At 46.0% G+C, this 19916-nt stretch overlaps 1 protein-coding gene across 6 annotated transcripts in view; it reads right to left on the bottom strand.

The window, feature by feature from the left end:
- Positions 1-19916, bottom strand: part of PPFIBP2 (PPFIB scaffold protein 2) — a 234536-nt gene that overhangs the window by 182752 nt on the left and 31868 nt on the right. For 5 of the 6 annotated variants that reach the window (XM_088449009.1, XM_088449007.1, XM_088449014.1 and 2 more), the window contains exon 3: positions 13050-13264. In XM_088449009.1, the coding sequence (XP_088305135.1) occupies positions 13050-13264 (215 nt within the window). Of the gene's footprint in view, positions 1-3229; positions 3408-13049; positions 13265-19916 lie in introns of those variants that run through there. The other variant, XM_088449011.1, reaches the window with a different exon arrangement.

The raw sequence follows: 19916 nt of genomic DNA on the forward strand, positions 1-19916 counted from the left end.
ATAGTGCCCACAGTAGTAGTCCACCCCATTACAGTGCCCCCAGTAGTGGAACCCCCGCAGTAGTGCCCCCAGTAGTGGTCCCCCCTGATGCAGTGCCCCCGGTAGTGGTCCCCCCTGATGCAGTGCCCCCAGCAGTAGACCCCCCCCACAGCAGTGCAGACTAACACTCACATTAAGAAAAAAAAAACACTTACCTCCTGCCGCTGTCCTCTTCTCCGTCCTCCCGGGCCGGCCCGCTCTGAATTATGGCATTACCCACTGCGGGAGCCGGAAGATGGAGCTCATGAGTGAGCTCTAGCTCTAGCCCATCTCCTGCAGTGGGTGCAGCAGCCAATGAGAGTCTGTCTGACTCTCATTGGCTGGCTGTCAAAACAAACACACTGCTGCTGGTGCTGGCGGCAGTGTGTTTGTTTCTGTCTGTAGTGCAGACTGCACTTACTGCGATCTGCACTACAGTAACCATCGGCGGGCCACTGGGAATGGCTCCGCGGGCCCCAGGTTGAAAACCCCTGAGCTAAAGGGAAGAGTCAACTACATTTTTTCGTCGCAGGTTTAGGCTGCCAGCAGAAGGGAAATAATGATCGCGGAGGAGGAAGGTCACCCAGCAGCCCATGGGCTGTATTTCACCATCATTGGATGTTTTTGGGTGCGAAAAAGTATCACGCGCGTCCCCACTTATCCCCGTATTCAATTCCAAATCGTCGAAAACTGGACCTGGCGAAATGCAAACAGGCGAAAAGTCCTGTCATTTTTTGGAAAATCAGCCTGACACCCCGCAAAAGATACTCTGACATGGAATTTAACTATGGGTACCCCCGAATAGCCCTGTTAAAAGGTATGTGGGGTCTTTAAACGGTCTCAATAGGTGCTGTTTTACATTTTTAAGAAGGTGGTGAAGAATAGTATTTAGGAGTTTTTTGGGGAAAAATAAGTAGTCCCATCAAATTTGGGTACATGAAAATGGGTGCTAGCATATTTTAAAGTTGCTAATATGACGTTTTAAAAACGTGAAAAATAGTGATGTAGTCAGGTCTAAATCCCGACCGCCCGACTTTCTAATCCCGGCATGGTACTAATGACAGGCGTCGTGTCATTAAACCTACGCCGGGATCCCGACACCCGGCTTACCGATCGAAGGTAAGCCGGCGCGGACAGCTGCGGGGGGGGGGGGGTTAGGGGGATCCCGGGGGGGACAGGGTCAGGCACCCCCCCGGGAGGTTGGGCTAGGGGAAGGGGTGGTTAGGGTTAGGTACCCCCGGGGCGAGGTTGGGGTTAGGCACCCCCTCGGGAGACTTATGGTTAGGCTGCGGGGAAGGGGGGGGTTAGGTTTAGGCACTTAGAGGGAGGTTAGGGTTAGGCACTTGGGGGGAGGTTAGGGTTAGGCACCCCTACGGGAGGGTTAGGGGGTAGAATAGGGTTACTTAATACTTACATTTTGACGTTCGGGATCTTCAACCCTGCCGGGCTTCCGCTATCGGGATTTGAACCGCCGACTATGTGGCCAGCGGTAATACTTACTACACCCAAAAAATCCACCTGCCGCAACTACTTGCAATCAAAAAAACACCTAGGGCATGCTTGGGGACCCCCATCTGAGTCTATTTCGCTACTTTTAAAGTTTGTCTCCCAAGTTTGTTTTTTTCGCCCCCAAAACTAAAGTACTTTTTTGGGGTGTCCTAAGGTACTTTTTAAACATTTTTTGACACAGATTACCTTCAGGGAACTGTCCAAGGGGTGCAGGGTGGTTTTGGGAAGTCTGCACCCCAATTCATAGGTGATACTTTTACGCCGGGTATGATGCATTGACTTTTCACACCGGTGAAAAGTCGGCCAAATTGAATACGGGGAAAAGTGGAATTGTCAAAAATGATGTCATCGGCGAAAATATTTTGCCGAGATCGGCTTTTCGCTCCTAATTGAATACGGCCCTATGTATCGCTGCGATATGTCGCTCACCGGTGGCTACTGTAAATAAATATTGTGGGTACCTGCGTGAAATTGATGGTTTAAATACATTTTTTTTTTAAAAAGCAGCCTTCAAAGCAATTAATGAAATAATGTTGCTATTGAATTAGCAGGCTACATTCTCAAGTATGGGGTAAGTACACTAGAAGCAGGAGATTTATAATAGTTTCCTGGGGCACTTTGAACTGGGAATAGACGCAAGATCTGTGGGTGCTTGGGCATCCCCATTATTTGTGCTGCCGCATTTTCCATCCATACGGGAGGGGGAGGGGTACCTTTTGACCCCCTCAATTATTGTAGACTGTTGGCTCCTGTGCAGTTGAACCAGTGCATCTTAGCCGGTCATGTGCGTTACAATTTTGGTGGAACTTAGGGCCTGATTCAGACCCGGTCGCAAATGCTGAGTGCTCGCAACTGGGTCGATGGTGGCCCACAGTGCATGCGCACGACAGAGCCGGCTCCGTTGTGCGCATGCGCGAGACCCTGCTAGCGACGGGCAATCCGACGCTCCGGGTCTCGCACCAAAGGGGGCGAGCTGTCGATGTTGAGTGACAGCTCGCCCCCTTAGGTGGGCGGGCCGGGGGGTGGCTGCTCAAACGGAGGCGTTCCCATGAGAGAGCCGAAATCTCTCTGGGCTTGCGGCCACGAGACCCTACCACAAGGGTCTCGTCACAAGCCCGATGGTCGCGATGGTCTTGACTATCGCAACCATCAACCTGGCCGCTCGCTATAGCTGTGGGTGGTCACCCACAGCTATGCGAGCGGCCAGGAGGCCGCACAAGAAAAAAAAAAAACGCCCTGATTCAGAGCGAGCGCTCTTTCAGAGCGTCCGGCTCTGAATCAGGGCCTTAAAGCATTACATTCCCATCATGCAATGTTTAGTGTGCTTGATTATAATGTACTTTTAAAGTATTCCTCTTCCATAAATATTAACTCATAAAGCCCAGGGAATAATAGCCAATTATGAAAATAGTATACAATACGCAGAAAAAATAAATTAGTACAGTTAAGTTAAAAAGAAACAGGAAAATTTTGGGACAAATCTTAAAAAACGGAAACGTTCCAACACAACGATGACGGATAAAGAGGACATGCCTCCGTATGCATATAAGGTTCCATAAGTAGCCTTGTGCAATAATTCTGTGAATGGTGCAGTATATTACACACAGTGAGAAATGAAACTAAACTTCAGATACATTCTCCTCTATAAGGTATTTATAAAACATTCAAAACGTAGCAATTGACAGAAAAGTTAATGGATTACCTCTCTTTTCCCCCCCAATCTTTCTTTGTACGGTGGTGAACTAACCAGATTTAGGTCCAGCCCTGCTGCATATGGTGTCCTCATGTACAGCCATTCCTCCAGGCAACAAGATTACCAGTGAGTTCCTAGCTGCTATCTAGCACTGAGTCAGCGTCCTATCACCTAGAGTGCAGAACATTCTTCCAGTCCATGTGCTCTCCTGCAGCCTATCACCTGCCTGACGCTTCTGTTATGTGCTGTTGAACATTGACCACAAACATACCGAAGGAGGAACTGGGGAAAGCTCAGGTAAACCAGGCAATTTGTCTCAGGTGTCTCAGAGAGACTGCTCCGGCTTTTACCTGTCTGTATAATTAAAAAAAAAAGTTTTGAATGGAAGCTCCCAGGTGCAATACATTTATTATAATTATTATTATTATTTCATTATAATTATTCAAATGTATATATTCATATAGATTTCTCTGAAACGCTTTACTGTAGATAAACATTAACATAGGCAAACGCAGGGGGGGTTTCCGTCTGCCTGGAAACCCCCCTTCCCAGCCCACACCATGACCACAATAGAAATAGTAATATAATAGAATTTTGCTAGTGCGGTATGTTCTTCTCAGTATCACAAATGAAATCATTAGCACCACCTGTGGATCTTTTAACATGTATCAGCCAGTAATAATAACCTGTGCACCAACTAGGAGATCTGGAAAACATTCGCTGTTAGGGGTACATTGCTATAGAGCCCAATATGTACATATATGTCCAGGACAGTGCTAGTGTGATCACTGGTCCTGTATATGCTGGAATTATCACACACAATACATTTTGTATGACGCATATTAAAGCTGGATAAGTGCTAATTCTACCCTCTTCATGGACTGGCCACACTCTCTCTAAAATCAGGCATTTGGAAACCCCCCTCTAGAAATCCTGCGTTTGCCACTGATTAATCAAACAAGACTGTTGACTATTTATCAAGAAGTGCCATTTTCTTTGTGTTGAGGCCGGCAAAAGGCTCTATGGACCCTTCTCCCCTAAGAAAAAGTTAATGAACCCACCTTCCTCTACTTTGCACACTTTATTGCTGTCCCCATAGATTTTATAGGAACGACAGCTAGACGGTCAAAACGTCAAGAAGCCTTGCCTTTCGTCAGTAGATAATCCATACATGCCTACCCTCCCGGAAGTCGGGGGAGGCTCCCAATTCTTAGGGTAACACCCCCGCACCATCGTAAAGGTAGGCACTTCTCCCGCACCAACCTAGTTACGGCCCTGAATCTTGAGATGATATTAACGCTATCTTGGCCTTAGCCAGGAATGGGGATCACTGCCGGGATAAAAATAAACAATGCGCATGTACGGACATCTGCAGCGCATGCACATTTTGCATCAACTGGGAAACGATGGGCGCCGAAGAGGAAAACACTGCAGAGGGTCTAGATTCTGTCGCGGACTGGATCTAACTAGATCCAGAAGGCGCCCAGGCTCCTCACTTCACGGGTGACGTCATGACGTCACCCGCGCACTGGGAACGCTGGCCTCTTAGGCGATCAGAGGCTTCTTTAGCGTTCACAGTTGCAGTGGGGGGGTCTGCGGGAGCTGTTGTATTGCTGAGCCGCATCACAAGAACAAAAGACCAGCATGCGGCTCGAGAGCCACGGGTTGGCCACCTTCTAGAAGAAGGGCAGTATTGATGAATACTAGCGGTTTTAATTGTGGTATCACTGCGAGATGCTGCAATACAAAACGAAAGAAGTCACTTGTTGTAGCGATTATTAAAAAATAGACCCCCGGGTATTAACACACAGACAAAGTCGTAAGATTGCCCTTTAATGGCAACTACTGTGATACAGGTGATTTTATAAAACACTTTTGTAACTCATTAAGTGCTCTTGCAACACTTGACCTTTCCAATACAATAGAGCGGGATGGATATTACAGAATACTGCGCAGCTGTCTCAGTCAGAGCAACAGTTGTATAGATGGTGCTTTTGAAAATTTTATAGATTGTTATTGTATGTTTTACAGGCAAAAGTCCTCGGAAATAAATTGGATGTCGCTGTGTAAAGATTGCACTGGATATTGCAGTAGATAGGTGCCTTACTGCAAAAGCCTAGACTAATGGTCATCTCTTCTCGCAGCAACAGTGCCTTTTTTTAGGAGCCTCACAAATGGCCTTTGGTCCTACAATGGCACAAACAGTAGCCTTACTTTATTATTCTGTGATTCTAGTAAAATATAATAATTTTCTCCTATAATAAAGAAAATTAAACCGCTAAAGATTCTGGTAAACGTTGTGTAATAGCTATTAAAACCATCTACACTATGTAGACAAAAGTGATTGGACACTGGGCCTGATTCTGTAAGGATCGTAATTGCAAAGCTGCACGCAGGCTATAGATATATGATGTATGCACGCAGGCTATAGATATATGATGTATGCACGCAGGCTATAGATATATAATGTATGCACGCAGGCTATAGATATATGATGTATGCACGCAGGCTATAGATATATAATTTATGCACGCAGGCTATAGATATATTATGTATGCACACAGACTATAGATATATGATGTATGCATGCAGGCTATAGATATATGATGTATGCACGCAGGCTATAGATATATAATTTATGCACGCAGGTTATAGATATATGATGTATGCACACAGGCTATAGATATATGATGTATGAATGCAGGCATATACTGTAGTATGTAGTGCACGCAGGCAGCTTTGCAATTGCGATTCTTGCAGATATGGTAATGCAGCAGGAGGCATCACGCCCCCTGTGCATTACTTATCAGAGCTGCGTTGTTCAAAGCAGCATCGGTTAATCTGCTTACCATCGTCCGGCTCCATTGACCCATAGGGTCCCGCAGCCGGCCGCCTCAGTTTACAGGAAGAGGCTAGGAAATCTCCGTCACCCGAAGGAGGTCCTGGCCTCTTCCCTCCCCCCAACGGCGGCAATACTCCTCCGTTTCGGGTAATGGAGGCTGTCGCCGCCCCCTCCCCGCCCCCAAACGGCAGCAGACTGTCAATCACTGACAGTCTGCTGCCAGTTTGCAAGCTTACTCGCAGACCTGTTTTGCACATGCGCAGACGGATCTGGCGCCTGCGCAGATTCCCAAACTTTGGGAATCTGCGTTCAGCAGTGCACTGCACTGCTGAATCAGGCCCACTGACAGCAAATACATGAAGGAGATGTTATAGACGTCAGTACTGTGTAGGCCCACCATGTGCAGTGATTAGTGCAGACACTCTTCTTGGCAAACTGCCCACAAGTTCCTGGACAACAGCAGGCGGTGTGTTTTCCTATTCCGACTTAAGTACAGTGACCAACTGTGACATTGAAGGAGGTCGAGACGGCCTAGAATGCACCTGTCGCTCCAATGCGTTCCAGAGGTTCTCAATGGGGTAAGGGCTGGACTCTGAGCTGGCCAGTCCATCCGGGTTACTGAATTGTGTGTATACCAGTCCAGCGTCGCCCTGGAAACATGACAGGTGGCATTGTCGTCCTGATATAAACATTTGTTGTTCCCGTAGAACTGCCACAATGTAGGGAGCACAGGGGTATCGAGAACATCTCTATACTTCTCGCTTTATACCTTGAGGAACAGCTGTCTGCTGCAGGAGCGCACCATTTCACTTGCACGGGGGTGTACAATCACTTTTGTCTACATAGTGTATTTACGACAGAAATGAAAAATTGACTAAGCCTTCCCATAAAAAACGTACTTACTTTACACTAGTGGAAATGCACTTATATAAACTAAAGTATAATGATGAGGCAGAACAAATTCAAGAAAAAGTCAAAATAAAATAAATCGCAATCAATTGTGAACGTAACAACAGGAGGTGATATATCAGCTCAGACATGCATATCTACTGGATGTCTCTCCTTCAGATATAAAAAGTAAAAAACTGCAATGCAAGTATAAAAAAAATGTTGATGGACTACAAGTCTCACAATGGAATTTAGGACCTGATTCAGATTCATCGCTCCGAGCGATGTTTGGCCAACTGCGCATGCGTACGGATCGTTATACGCATGCGCGAACCAGTCAGTGCGGTCGAAATTCATGTGCTCGCAAAATAGCGAATGCCTGATAATTTGAGTGACAGAATGAGGCGTATGTGGGTGGTAACAGGGGAAGGTGCTTGAAAACAGGGAGTGGAAATCAGAACGCAGGCGTGCTTAAAGGTCAAAACGGGCGTTTTATGGGTGTGCATAATTAAAACAGCAGCGTCATTGACCATGTCACTGGGTTATTTTATAGCCAGAACTGCTCGCAAAATTGTGGTAGCAAAAACCGACCACAAGAATAGCGAACAGTTCATACCCTGGTCGATGTACTCGATTAATCTAATAAATAGCGGACATGACGTAGGATGCGAGCGGCCAGGGGGCGTAGTTTCCCAAAAAACGACCGCAAATTTTGTTCGCTCGTTCAGACCTAGAGGCGTGAACAGACCGCAAACAGCGAACGGTTCATTTGAATAGCCACCCCTATTTTCTGGACGAGCGAGCGCTAATTGCGTCCGGCTCTGAATGAGGGCCTTAAATCGATATAGAACTCTTTTTGTACTTAGACAGATATAGCTGAAATGGCAAGTACGGCGCTGGTAAATGAATTGCATAAGCGGGGTCCACTTTACCAGTAGGATCCAACTGTATTCTCTGTGGCCCTTTAGGAAAGGGTCAGCTCAAAGGGGACACCCATGCAAAAGAGCTACCCCTTTTGTGTTTGCCAAAGACCGCTAACCTGGTAAGGCCCCAGGGGGGAAACTGTGTTCTAACTAAGGGGTCTATTTACTAGGCTGTGTTAGGAGACAGAGTGAAAAGTGATAAGGTGCCAGCCAATCAGCTCCCAACTGTCATTTTTCAAACACAGCCAGTGAGATGACAGTTGGGAGCTGATTGGCTGGCACCTTATCACTTTTCACTCTGTCTCCTAACACTGCTTAGTAACTAGACCCCTAAGAGAGAGGGGAAATGGGGCATTAGACCCCAGGCTCCCTTAAAGGCTATGTCCACCACACTAGGCTCCATTGGTAAAAAAAACTTTGGGACATAAATCCTGTGGGACTTTAGACCCCACACTATACTTGTCTACTTTTGAAAACTAGTTTCAGGGAGATTATTGATTGTAGTAGAATGTGCAGCATGGAGCAATGTTGAGGGGGCGTGACCAACTACACTCAAAAGGGCGTGTCTAGCTTCATTTAAGGGCGTATCTATTCCTACTCAGGGATGTGTCCTGCAGGGGCTGGTGAAAACAAATATGTGAAATGCATAACTACAATTAAAGCACTGGGATAATAAAAAAAAAGAGCATAAACATTCAGCCATATTTTATAAATGTGTATTTTTGTAAATTATTTCACAGCTATAGTAGCATTGTTCTAAGACAATGGAGTATGCACAGGGCCGGCTCTAGGGGTGTTCGACCAGTGCGGTCGAACAGGGGCGCCACCCATAGAGGGTGCACCCCTCCCCAACATCCCGATTTCAGCGGGACAGTACTGTCCCGCTGTTCCACCCGTGGGCCGAAGTGGCCCGTGGGTGCTGAAACCAGGAGGTTGGGGACCCCCACGGCCGCAGCTGTGCGGCGGTGCCGGACCCCGGAGTCTGAATGGATGCTGCGCGCGGCATCCATTCAGTGACGGGAGAGGGCTGGGGGAAGCCCAGCTAGTGAGGCTCCCCCCCCAGCCTGACGTTGTGTCCAAATAACGTCATGTAGGAGGCGTGGCCTATGGAAATTAGGCCACACCCCCATTTTCAGTCACGCGCGTGCGATGTAGGGGCACACTAGAAAGAGCCGGCACAGGGTGCTCCGATCCCTGAAGCCGGCCCCGGTATGCATAAACTGAACCCCCACCCTCCACTATCTGACAGTACAACCTTTTACAACAGTCTACAATACTCCCACCTATACTGACACTGGTGCACCCCTTGTTACTGTCCCTATAGTCCACCATAAGTCACACTCACTTCTCTTTTGTCTGTTTCCTATTAGATTGTGAGCACTCTCACAAGCAAGGCCCTCCCTACACTTTGCTTTCAAATCTGCATTCAGTTTGTCTAACTTATGTCCCTTTATTATGTATAATTGTCTTGGAACAGTGAGGGGGGAGCAGGTAGTACTTATCTGGGCCCAAGACTTGTTGGAAGGGCCCGGTGGGGGCCCAGGACTGATGCCGCCCCTCCGTCTTTCCTGCCACCTGCTCCCCCCCTCCCTTCCACACCTGCTGTGAGCTGGGCTGCAGTAGGAGACAAGGGAGACTGCTCTCTGTTGACAGTGAGCAGCAGCAGAAGTCTCCTTTCCTCTGCCTGTGGGGAGGAGGAGCGATCGCAGCGGCATACTGAGACAGCTTCGTGCTTCTTCCAGGCGAAGCATGGAGAGGGCTGAGATTTAGGGGAGATTGATCAAATCTTGGAGAGCCATAAACTCGTCAGGGATAAAGTATCAACCAAGCAGCTTCTAAATGTCATTTTTTTTAGCACAGTCTGTAACATGACAGAAGCTGATTTGTTACTATATGTCTCTCCAAGATTTGATAAATCTCACCCTTACTTTTCTGCTTAGGTTAGGACTTTGAATGGTGTGTACTGTACTTAACAGTAGAGCATGTGTCAGAATTGAGAGGTCTTCTTAAAAGGCTAAGGGGCCTATTCATGATGTTAATTATCGAGTTCCGAACGGACCCCGATAATTAACATTCTAATTCGCCGCGGCCACAGGAGCAATTCAGCATTGCTCCAGCGCGGTGGCAGCTGATGTGAAATCAGCTGCCCCCCGCGAGTGGCTTCACTGCTCCTTTTCAGAGCAGTGAATCTTTTCACTGCTCCTGTTGGAGCAGTGATGGCGGTGTGCGCACAAGAGCCCCGACGTCCGGTGGAAGGAGCCACACAGGGGCGGAGGGATCCAAAAGGATCCCTTCTCGCAACCCGGACCTACTTCCCATAGGGAAGAGCGGGTTGCGAATGCCATCTGAAGATGGCGAATGCCCCCGCAGTCAAGCTCCGAAAATATAATATTTTCGGAGCTTGATGAATTCTGTCCCCATACTAGTGTATGGGGACAGCGGGCCATTCTGGCAGAGCAAGGTAAGCAGGAGATATCTGTGATACTAGTGTATGGGGACTGCGGGCCATTCTGCTAGAGGAAGGTAAGCAGGAGATATCTGTGATACTAGTGTATGGGGACAGCGGGCCATTCTGCCAGAGGAAGGTAAGCAGGAGATATCTGTGATACTAGTGTATGGGGACAGCGGGACATTCTGCCAGAGGAAGGTGAGCAGGAGATATCTGTGATACTAGTGTATGGGGACAGCGGGCCATTCTGCCATAGGAAGGTAAGCAGGAGATATCTGTGATACTAGTGTATGGGGACAGCGGGCCATTCTGCCAGAGGAATGTTAGCAGGAGATATCTGTGATACTAGTGTATGGGGACAGCGGGACATTCTGCCAGAGGAAGGTGAGCAGGAGATATCTGTGATACTAGTGTATGGGGACAGCGGGACATTCTGCCAGAGGAAGGTGAGCAGGAGATATCTGTGATACTAGTGTATGGGGACAGCGGGCCATTCTGCCAGAGGAAGGTAAGCAGGAGATATCTGTGATACTAGTGTATGGGGACAGCGGGCCATTCTGCCAGAGGAAGGTAAGCAGGAGATATCTGTGATACTAGTGTATGGGGACAGCGGGACATTCTGCCAGAGGAAGGTGAGCAGGAGATATCTGTGATACTAGTGTATGGGGACAGCGGGACATTCTGCCAGAGGAAGGTGAGCAGGAGATATCTGTGATACTAGTGTATGGGGACAGCGGGCCATTCCGCAAACAGAAGGTAAGTAGGAGATATCTGTGATACTAGTGTATGGGGACAGTGGGCCATTCAGGGAGAGGAAGGTAAGCAGGAGATATCTGTGATACTAGTGTATGGGGACAGTGGGCCATTTCGCAAATAGAAGGTAAGCAGGAGATATCTGTGATACTAGTGTATGGGGACAGCGGGACAGTCTGCAAACAGAAGGTAAGTAGGAGATATCTGTGATACTAGTGTATGGGGACAGTGGGCCATTCAGGGAGAGGAAGGTAAGCAGGAGATATCTGTGATACTAGTGTATGGGGACAGCGGGCCATTCCGCCAGAGGAAGGTAAGTAGGAGATATCTGTGATGCAAGTGTATGGGGACAGTGGGCCATTTCGCAAACAGAAGATAAGTAGGAGATATCTGTGATATTAGTGTATGGGGACAGCGGGCCATTCCGCAAACAGAAGGTAAGTAGGAGATATCTGTGATACTAGTGTATGGGGACAGTGGGCCATTCAGGGAGAGGAAGGTAAGCAGGAGATATCTGTGATACTAGTGTATGGGGACAGCGGGCCATTCCGCCAGAGGAAGGTAAGTAGGAGATATCTGTGATGCTAGTGTATGGGGACAGTGGGCCATTCCGCAAACCGAAGGTAAGCAGTAGATATCTGTGATACTAGTGTATGGGGACAGCGGGCCATTCCGCAAACAGAAGGTAAGTAGGAGATATCTGTGATACTAGTGTATGGGGACAGTGGGCCATTCAGGGAGAGGAAGGTAAGCAGGAGATATCTGTGATACTAGTGTGTGGGGACAGCGGGCCATTCCGCCAGAGGAAGGTAAGCAGGAGATATCTGTGATACTAGTGTATGGGGACAGTGGGCCATTCCGCAAACCGAAGGTAAGTAGGAGATATCTGTGATACTAGTGTATGGGGACAGTGGGCCATTTCGCAAACAGAAGGTAAGTAGGAGATATCTGTGATATTAGTGTATGGGGACAGTGGGCCATTCCGCAAACCGAAGGTAAGCAGTAGATATCTGTGATACTAGTGTATGGGGACAGCGGGACATTCTGCCAGAGGAAGGTGAGCAGGAGGTATCTGTGATACTAGTGTATGGGGACAGCGGGCCATTCCGCAAACAGAAGGTAAGTAGGAGATATCTGTGATACTAGTGTATGGGGACAGTGGGCCATTCAGGGAGAGGAAGGTAAGCAGGAGATATCTGTGATACTAGTGTATGGGGACAGCGGGCCATTCCGCCAGAGGAAGGTAAGCAGGAGATATCTGTGATACTAGTGTATGGGGACAGCGGGCCATTCCGCCAGAGGAAGGTAAGTAGGAGATATCTGTGATACTAGTGTATGGGGACAGCGGGCCATTTCGCAAACAGAAGGTAAGTAGGAGATATCTGTGATACTAGTGTATGGGGACAGCGGGCCATTCCGCCAGAGGAAGGTAAGCAGGAGATATCTGTGATACTAGTGTATGGGGACAGTGGGCCATTTCGCAAACAGAAGGTAAGTAGGAGATATCTGTGATACTAGTGTATGGGGACAGTGGGCCATTTCGTAAACAGAAGGTAAGCTGGAGATATCTGTGATATCTCCTGCTTCATCTTCTTAATGAATGGCCCGAATACTTATTTGTCACAATTGCAGGTGAAAATGTGCTTTTTCCCCTTCTTTTGTGGCAATTAAGTGATGATGAATAGGCCCCTAAAGTACAAAAGTATAATACTGAGGACCTGTCATTACAAGTGGTACAAGTATAATACTTATAGGGGGAGATGTATCAAGCTTTGGAGAGGGATAAAGTAGACAAGTTGCCCAAAGAAACCAATCAGCATGTACCAGCCATTTATCTAGCACAATCTATGAAATGACAGCTGAATGCTGATTGTTGCTTTGGGTAACTTCTGCACTTTATCTCTAGCCAATGCTTGATACATTCCCCCTATAGTGAGCAGTGTATCATAATTACTCCTTGTTTCAGTGACTCACCAAATGACTCTCTAGCCACCCGATGACATAGGATGCTGTTGCGTTGGGGATTTGATTACGTAACGCTTCTCTTTCTTCAGGGTTATCCATCATTTCCAGGGATAATTTTAACTCCTCTATCAAATGCAGAATTGTTATAGTTCCAAAGTATTCTGACGGAACCGGTGATCCCACTTCAAAGACTCCATTGGCAAGCTCGGTTATGGCCTTTGTACCTGATGGCAACAAAAAGGAGAACAAAATGTTGGGTTATTATTATACATTTACAAATTACACTATTAGATGCAATCATAGTAACAAAATATTTTAATTTGTAATAAATATTCTCCAAACTTTAGAAATATGAAAGCGTTGATATACATTATATAGCAGTTTCCAGACAACTTTACTTACTCAGTTAAATATACTGTTATTTCTATACTATTATGGGTGCTACCAACCAACTGATTTACATTTTACAGGTATTTAGAAGGTACTGGTAATCTACAATTGTCCTGTGCTTCCAAAATACTGACGCGTTTTACACTTTTTCTAGGTACAATTCAACCAATGTAAAAAAACAAACAAAAAACAGAACATTAAAATACACAAAGTTGGCACAAGAGTCCTGAAGTTCCTTTACTCTTATAATTAAATTCAGATATAATTTGTGTTAAACCAATAAGTTTTAGGAGGAATATTAAAGGGGATGATCCTAAGGAAGTATAATACAGAACTTTGAAATTATGTTTTCAGTCAAATATTCTCAAGTCAGGTCCACAATTCTGCAAAAGCGATCAAGGATTGGTGGTCTGGGGGAAGGATGTGGAACTCCACCTATTTAAATATAAAAGCTATGTGTGCCAATATGTTATGGCACAAATGTACATAAAATCCATCCATAATGGCCTTTTCCAGGCTCTTCATAATCCTCTGCTCATGAACAACTCACTTACATGTGTTGTCCTATAGCAATATGCTGGTCTATCAAAAAGGGTCAATAAACAACAATGAATTAACTAAGCTTGGGTTATTGCAATAGGACAAAAATGAGTTATTTTGAAAATAGGGAATGTTGTTCACTCATTCTGAGGGCTCATGGTACTATGGTGACCTAAAGCATATATAGAAGTAAACAGGAATCCTCTTTGAAATACGTAAAGCATCAATACCTCAGCATGAGTCAAGGTTCAATTACTGTATCAGAATGTGTCTTCATACGGCCAGGGGAATCTAGGACTCGCTATTAACGGGGAGTAAATATTTTGTTAGTGGTGAGGTGGGGTTGGAATCAGTGGCGGATTTAGGGGTCAGGCTGCCTCTAGGCCCAACAGTAATAGCGTCCCCCCCTCACTTAATTTTATTATTTTCATTGTTAAGTTATGTCTTCATTTGGCAATTGGTATGATAATAATAATAATAATAGCCATGAGTTATGAAACTTGTATTTTTAATTATATACTATACACATATACTATTTAAATAGAAGGACAGTTAATAGGGGCAGTCTGTGCATGTCCACACTCCACTCTAGATAGCATACAGTGTAAATATTGGTACATTTTGGACTGATATTAATAAAACAAGCATCCAAGCCCCACCCTCTAGCAAGTCACACCCCAAAGCACGTGCCTCACATGCCCAATGGGAAATTCACCACTGGTTGGAATAAAAATAGACTGTGGAAGGAGATATGAGGATGAAACATGAACTAGTCATTGTAGAAATCAGTTGGTGGCCACCATAACTGTCCATTCATATTAACCAAATCTCTTTGCTGCTCTGGCTCATGAGAAGTCCCCAATGCACAGGGTTGTATTAAGCCTTCGGGGGGCCTGGAGCATTTAAGACAGGGGGCCGCTGGCACTCCTCTAGCTCATCCCCTCTTGTCACTCCTCTGTTCCCTTGGCTGTGCCCGCTATGTGCAGGTCCTATTTACACTCCTGCAGCAGAGGCAGACTCCAGAGCCTCCTCAGAACTGCAGGGATCAATACTGCTTGTCTCCAGCCTCTGCCGGCAGCAGCAGAAGCAGCTATCCCATGAGCAACGTGGAAACTGGATGCTGCAGCAGGTATATCTGTTGCTGATGGGCTGGCTGCGGAGGCCTTTGGAGCTGCTCCGGTCAGGCTCTGGCACTGTTGTCCCATAGTGGACAACAGCGCCAGAGCCTGACCGGAGCAGCTCCAAAGGGGTAGGGGTGTACCCCCCTTAATCTGGCTATGCTAATGCATGGACACCTCCATAGTCATTCCCCAGCTCAGAGAAGTGTCCGATACACTTGTCTGACATAATGAGACTTCCTCTATTTCCTCACAGTGCTCTGCTGCCAGTCGTTCCCAGGTGTGATAATCCTCTTTTTTTATATATATTTATTTTTTATATTTAAATACATTGGACACTTTATCTGTTTTATTTTCATTTATTCTTTCATTGTATTTTTTTGTATGTATTTCAATGTTGTATTGTGTCAGAATTTACTGATTCGGATAATAAATGTGATTTATTTTGTATTTATGGGCATTTCTCAAGAATATTTTTTATCTCATCAGAGCTGTTTATTGATTTAGTTCATTTGTTTTCTCCTTTTTGGTTTGTTACCATATTGAACAGCTGCAGGGAGACAATTGCTTAGTGGCTCCATTCAGAAGATTTGAAAAAATTTCCTCCTTAGCCTTTTGGCCTCATTGAGGGCAAAGTATCATGGCATTGGGACCGTGGCCAGGACTGTAAAGGACCAAAAATATGGCAAAGAACAGGTTGAGAGGTAGCAGACAAACCCCCATGAACCTGCCTTTGGCTGCACAGAAAGTTAATAACCTAAATAATCTAAAGTTAATAACCTAAATAAGAGGGGGGAAACCTTTTTTCTGCCGAGGGCCACTGTGATATATATATAATATTATTCTCAAACCCAGTGCAGGCCACGCCCCCTCTGTGTGATGTCACATGGAGCGGGGCCACAATCATCAATGATTACAGCAATGCCCGGAGCATTCTGAAGATGCTCCAGGGAGCTGTAAGGGCAGTGGTGTGACCGTATGAAGCGTCCTATGGATGCTGCATAGACTCTGGCTGCAGGGTGACATTCTAGGCTACCTGTAAGACAGAAAAAAGCTCAGAGGGCCACACAAAATGATTCCGTGGGCCTTATACAGCCCCCGGGCTTGAGGTTCCCCATTGCTGACCTAAAGCTAGGACTAACAGGTACATACCCCCTGTTCTGTGCACAATTAAGCAAAGACAATGTTTGTGTCCAAAGTCCCTTTAATAAGAAAAATGAGGTGGCTGCTGTATGCAGGGCCGCAACTAGGGGGGGCTGGAGGTGCACGTGCATCGCTGCACCCGGAGCCAGTGTCCTCCAGCCAGGAGCCAGTGTCCTCCAGCCCGGCACAGCAGGGAGGCTCCAAGCCGGTCGACCGCTGAGATGTTATTACCAGTGGGCGCCCGGTTCCTTTCCTGCAGCGCCGCGGTAGCCGGAGGCTGGAGTTCTCTCCTGAACTTCAGCTTCTGGCTCTCCCCACTGGCACTATGGGAGAGACTTCATGACATCTCTCCCATAGTTCCGTGGAGCAGTCGGGCGGACCGGACGGAGGTGGACACAGGAGCGGGGTTTAAGGTAAGTATTGTTTTTTTGTCTTTTTTTTGTAAGCGGAACTACAGGGGCATTACTAGGGGTATTACCATATGGGCACTACAGGGGCATTACTATATGGGCACTACAGGGGCATTACTAGGGGGCATTACTATATGGGCACTACAGGAGCATTACCATATGGGCACTACATTATGGGCCCTACAGGGGCATTACTATACGGGCACTACTACAGGGGCATTACTGTATGGGCACTACTACAGAGGCATTACCTCAGAGGGCATTACTATACGTGCACTGCTGAAGAGGGCATTAATATAGGGGCACTGCTGGAAGGCATTACTATAGGGGCACTGCTGCAGGGGGCATTACTATGTGAGAATTACAAGGGGGGGCGCCAAATTACTGTCTTGACAGTAACTCTAGTTTCGGCCCTGCTGTATGACAGAGCTCCTGACAAAGATGAAACTGGGGGTAATAAAAGCATGTGAGGCAGAAGTCAGCTGACACTATTGGCTTCTCCACGTTGTCTGATTTGCATGATTTTCTGTTATGTCTTCTGAAGAAAGTCTAGTATTTACTTCCCCACCACTGGGTGTCCCCACAGCACTGGAGGAATCAGCAGCAAATATGTGCAGTCTGGGGATTCTAGCATGCTTTATTCTACATAACTCATGAACGTGGACTCTTTGCCAGCCAGCACCTTTACAAATCTGTTACGTCAGCTAAATAAATGTAAAGAGAGAAAAAATCAACATGATAACACAGCAGATACAGGAAAAGGGGCATACTAGATTTTACACTGTGCTTTAAATACAAAGGGTCTATTTAATCAAATGCCTGGCTGTGGTGCTAATAATACCAACCATGGTAAATCAGGCACTTCACACACAATTAATGTGAGTGGGTTTAGTGGTGGGTTCTAGCCAAACCAATAACGTTTTCATTCCATACTTGCCTATCTTTGGGGTCTATTCATGAAGTAGTGAAAAGTCCAGTTTAATTGAATACAGGGCTATTCACAGCTTCATTCTATTCAGGAAGCGGGTTACCGTGGAGAAGTTTATGACTTCACCAGCGGTGCCCCAGCTCACTGCCTGGATCGCTCCCCATACAGTAGTATGGGTAAAGTGATTTATAGAGGAATGGAACGTTCAGCTTTCCGTTCCGCTGCTGTGTACAATTTTGCCATCTCAGGATGGAGTAATCTTTAATGTGAAACAAATCGAGCAGGGAAGCTGAACACTTCTCTGCTCTGTACCCATCACCCGGCACTTGCTCCACTCCCTTTCTAGACCAGCATCCTTTGCAGCAGGTCCGACCTGCTAAGTTTGAAGACACCTGTGCTAAACTGAGATGCCAACGCATGCGCAGACACCACCTCTATTCCGACTCCATGGTAGGTCAAAGGACCGCAGGAGAAGACAGGATTTTTTCATTAGTCAGCTATATACTGTATTGCATTGAGAAACATGTCACACCGAATCCAGTATGTAGATGAATAGTGCCTTTTCTCACTTTGCTACTGGTGAATGGGGGAATGAGGTAGAAAAAGAAGGGTTGAATTGAGTGTGGCTACATGATGCAATTTCCTTCCTCAAGTGGGTGGAGTCTGCACGTCATCAAGCCTTAGTAAAACAAAAGTGGTAGGGGTCCCAAAGTAGGGATGGACATCGGTGGGTTAACCATCGATGGTACCATTGGTGGTTAAACTCAATAGTATAAAAATGTCATTGGGGGAAAGGCCATCCCTACCCCATTGCACCCCAAGGGGTCTATTTACTAAGCTGTATTAGGAGATAAAGTGAACGGTGATAAGGTACCAGCCAATCAGCTCCTAACTGTCATTTTTGAAACACAGCCTGTGACATGGCAGTTAGGAGCTGATTGGCTGGTACCTTATCACCGTTCAGGTTATCTCCTAACACAGCTTAGTAAATAGACCTCCAAATGCCTGACATGTGGTGCTTATGAAGATGGATGTAAATTGCGTCATGTTCCAGCTTACCTTGGGGCAGGTAAGTACTGTCAGGGAGAATCCCCTTCTCTCCTGGAAGTCTGGGAGGTCTCCAACCAATTCAGGAGTATTCTGTAGGTTCCAGGAGAATGGGCTATGGCTGGTTCTTCTATAACATTTTTATCAATGGATCCTCAAGCAGACAACGTGACTAATGCTGACCTTGCATACAACACCAGCAATATTGTGCAGTGACCATGAATTTGCCTCATGAATCCTATAAGCAGGAGCGATGTCCCTATACAATAATAGTCACTTGGGCATTGCCTAAAAAGATCACGACTAATGGGCAATGCATGCAGTCATCTTCCGACTTCACTAACTGACACCAAGGGGGAGATGTGTCAAACCTCGGAGAGACAGAGTAGAAAGAGATAAAATACCAACCAATCAGCAGTTAGAAGCTGATTGGTTGGTACTTTATTTCTCCCAGAGTGTGATACATCTCCCCCTAACCCCTATGTGGCCTGGAGTAGTCCAGCCATTAGGCCTGAGCCAACACTCCAGTTTTGTCCAACATGATAAACAACATTTGACCAGATTGACCTTAATATTGTACATGGTTTGAATGACTCTTTTTGCTTGTCCTACAACAGTTAATAATGAAGGTGAAGTCGACATTGGCTCAAAATTTAATACTGCAAATATTATTTTAGTTTTTTGGTAGTGTTGACTGGCAGATGGTTTTATAGGTGTATCCCAACTGTCCATTTATTACTACAACAGTTACAGTAGGATAAACCGTTTACTACCTAATATCGAAGGAATAAATGAGAGACTTTACTAGCAGCACGATCGCAGCCGCGGGCGATGCCGGCTCTGTCACATCCACTCAGCTTCTCAGAACAATTCAAATTATTTTGATTATAGAATTTGACTTGAAGGAACCACTTTAAAAAAGAAAAATGTGAGAAAGAAAGATGAATGTGCAAACATTCATAAGATTGATCCGAGGACATTGTTATGTACATGGGTCCCTGTAACCTATTATTCTAATTGTCTTCCCATAAAAAACACTAAACTAATATTCAGTTCAAAGTTAAACAGGGACTCAGAAAGTATGTTTCATACTGCAGAATGTTAATTTCAGACTCACCTGAGAGTACAGAGAAATGTAACAACTGTGTATCAGGATATAGATGGTAATGAAAACATTATTGGCATACAGAATGTGAGGGAGGAGATAACAGGACAATTTCACTTTCTCCCTACCCAGGAGGAACTTCCACCCCCGCTTACTTATTATTATCCCAAACTTAAATTCATTCCTGACAACCGT

Source organism: Taudactylus pleione, unplaced genomic scaffold (assembly GCF_031769625.1).
Source record: "Taudactylus pleione unplaced genomic scaffold, aTauple2 ptg000475l, whole genome shotgun sequence".
NCBI lineage: Eukaryota > Metazoa > Chordata > Amphibia > Anura > Myobatrachidae > Taudactylus > Taudactylus pleione.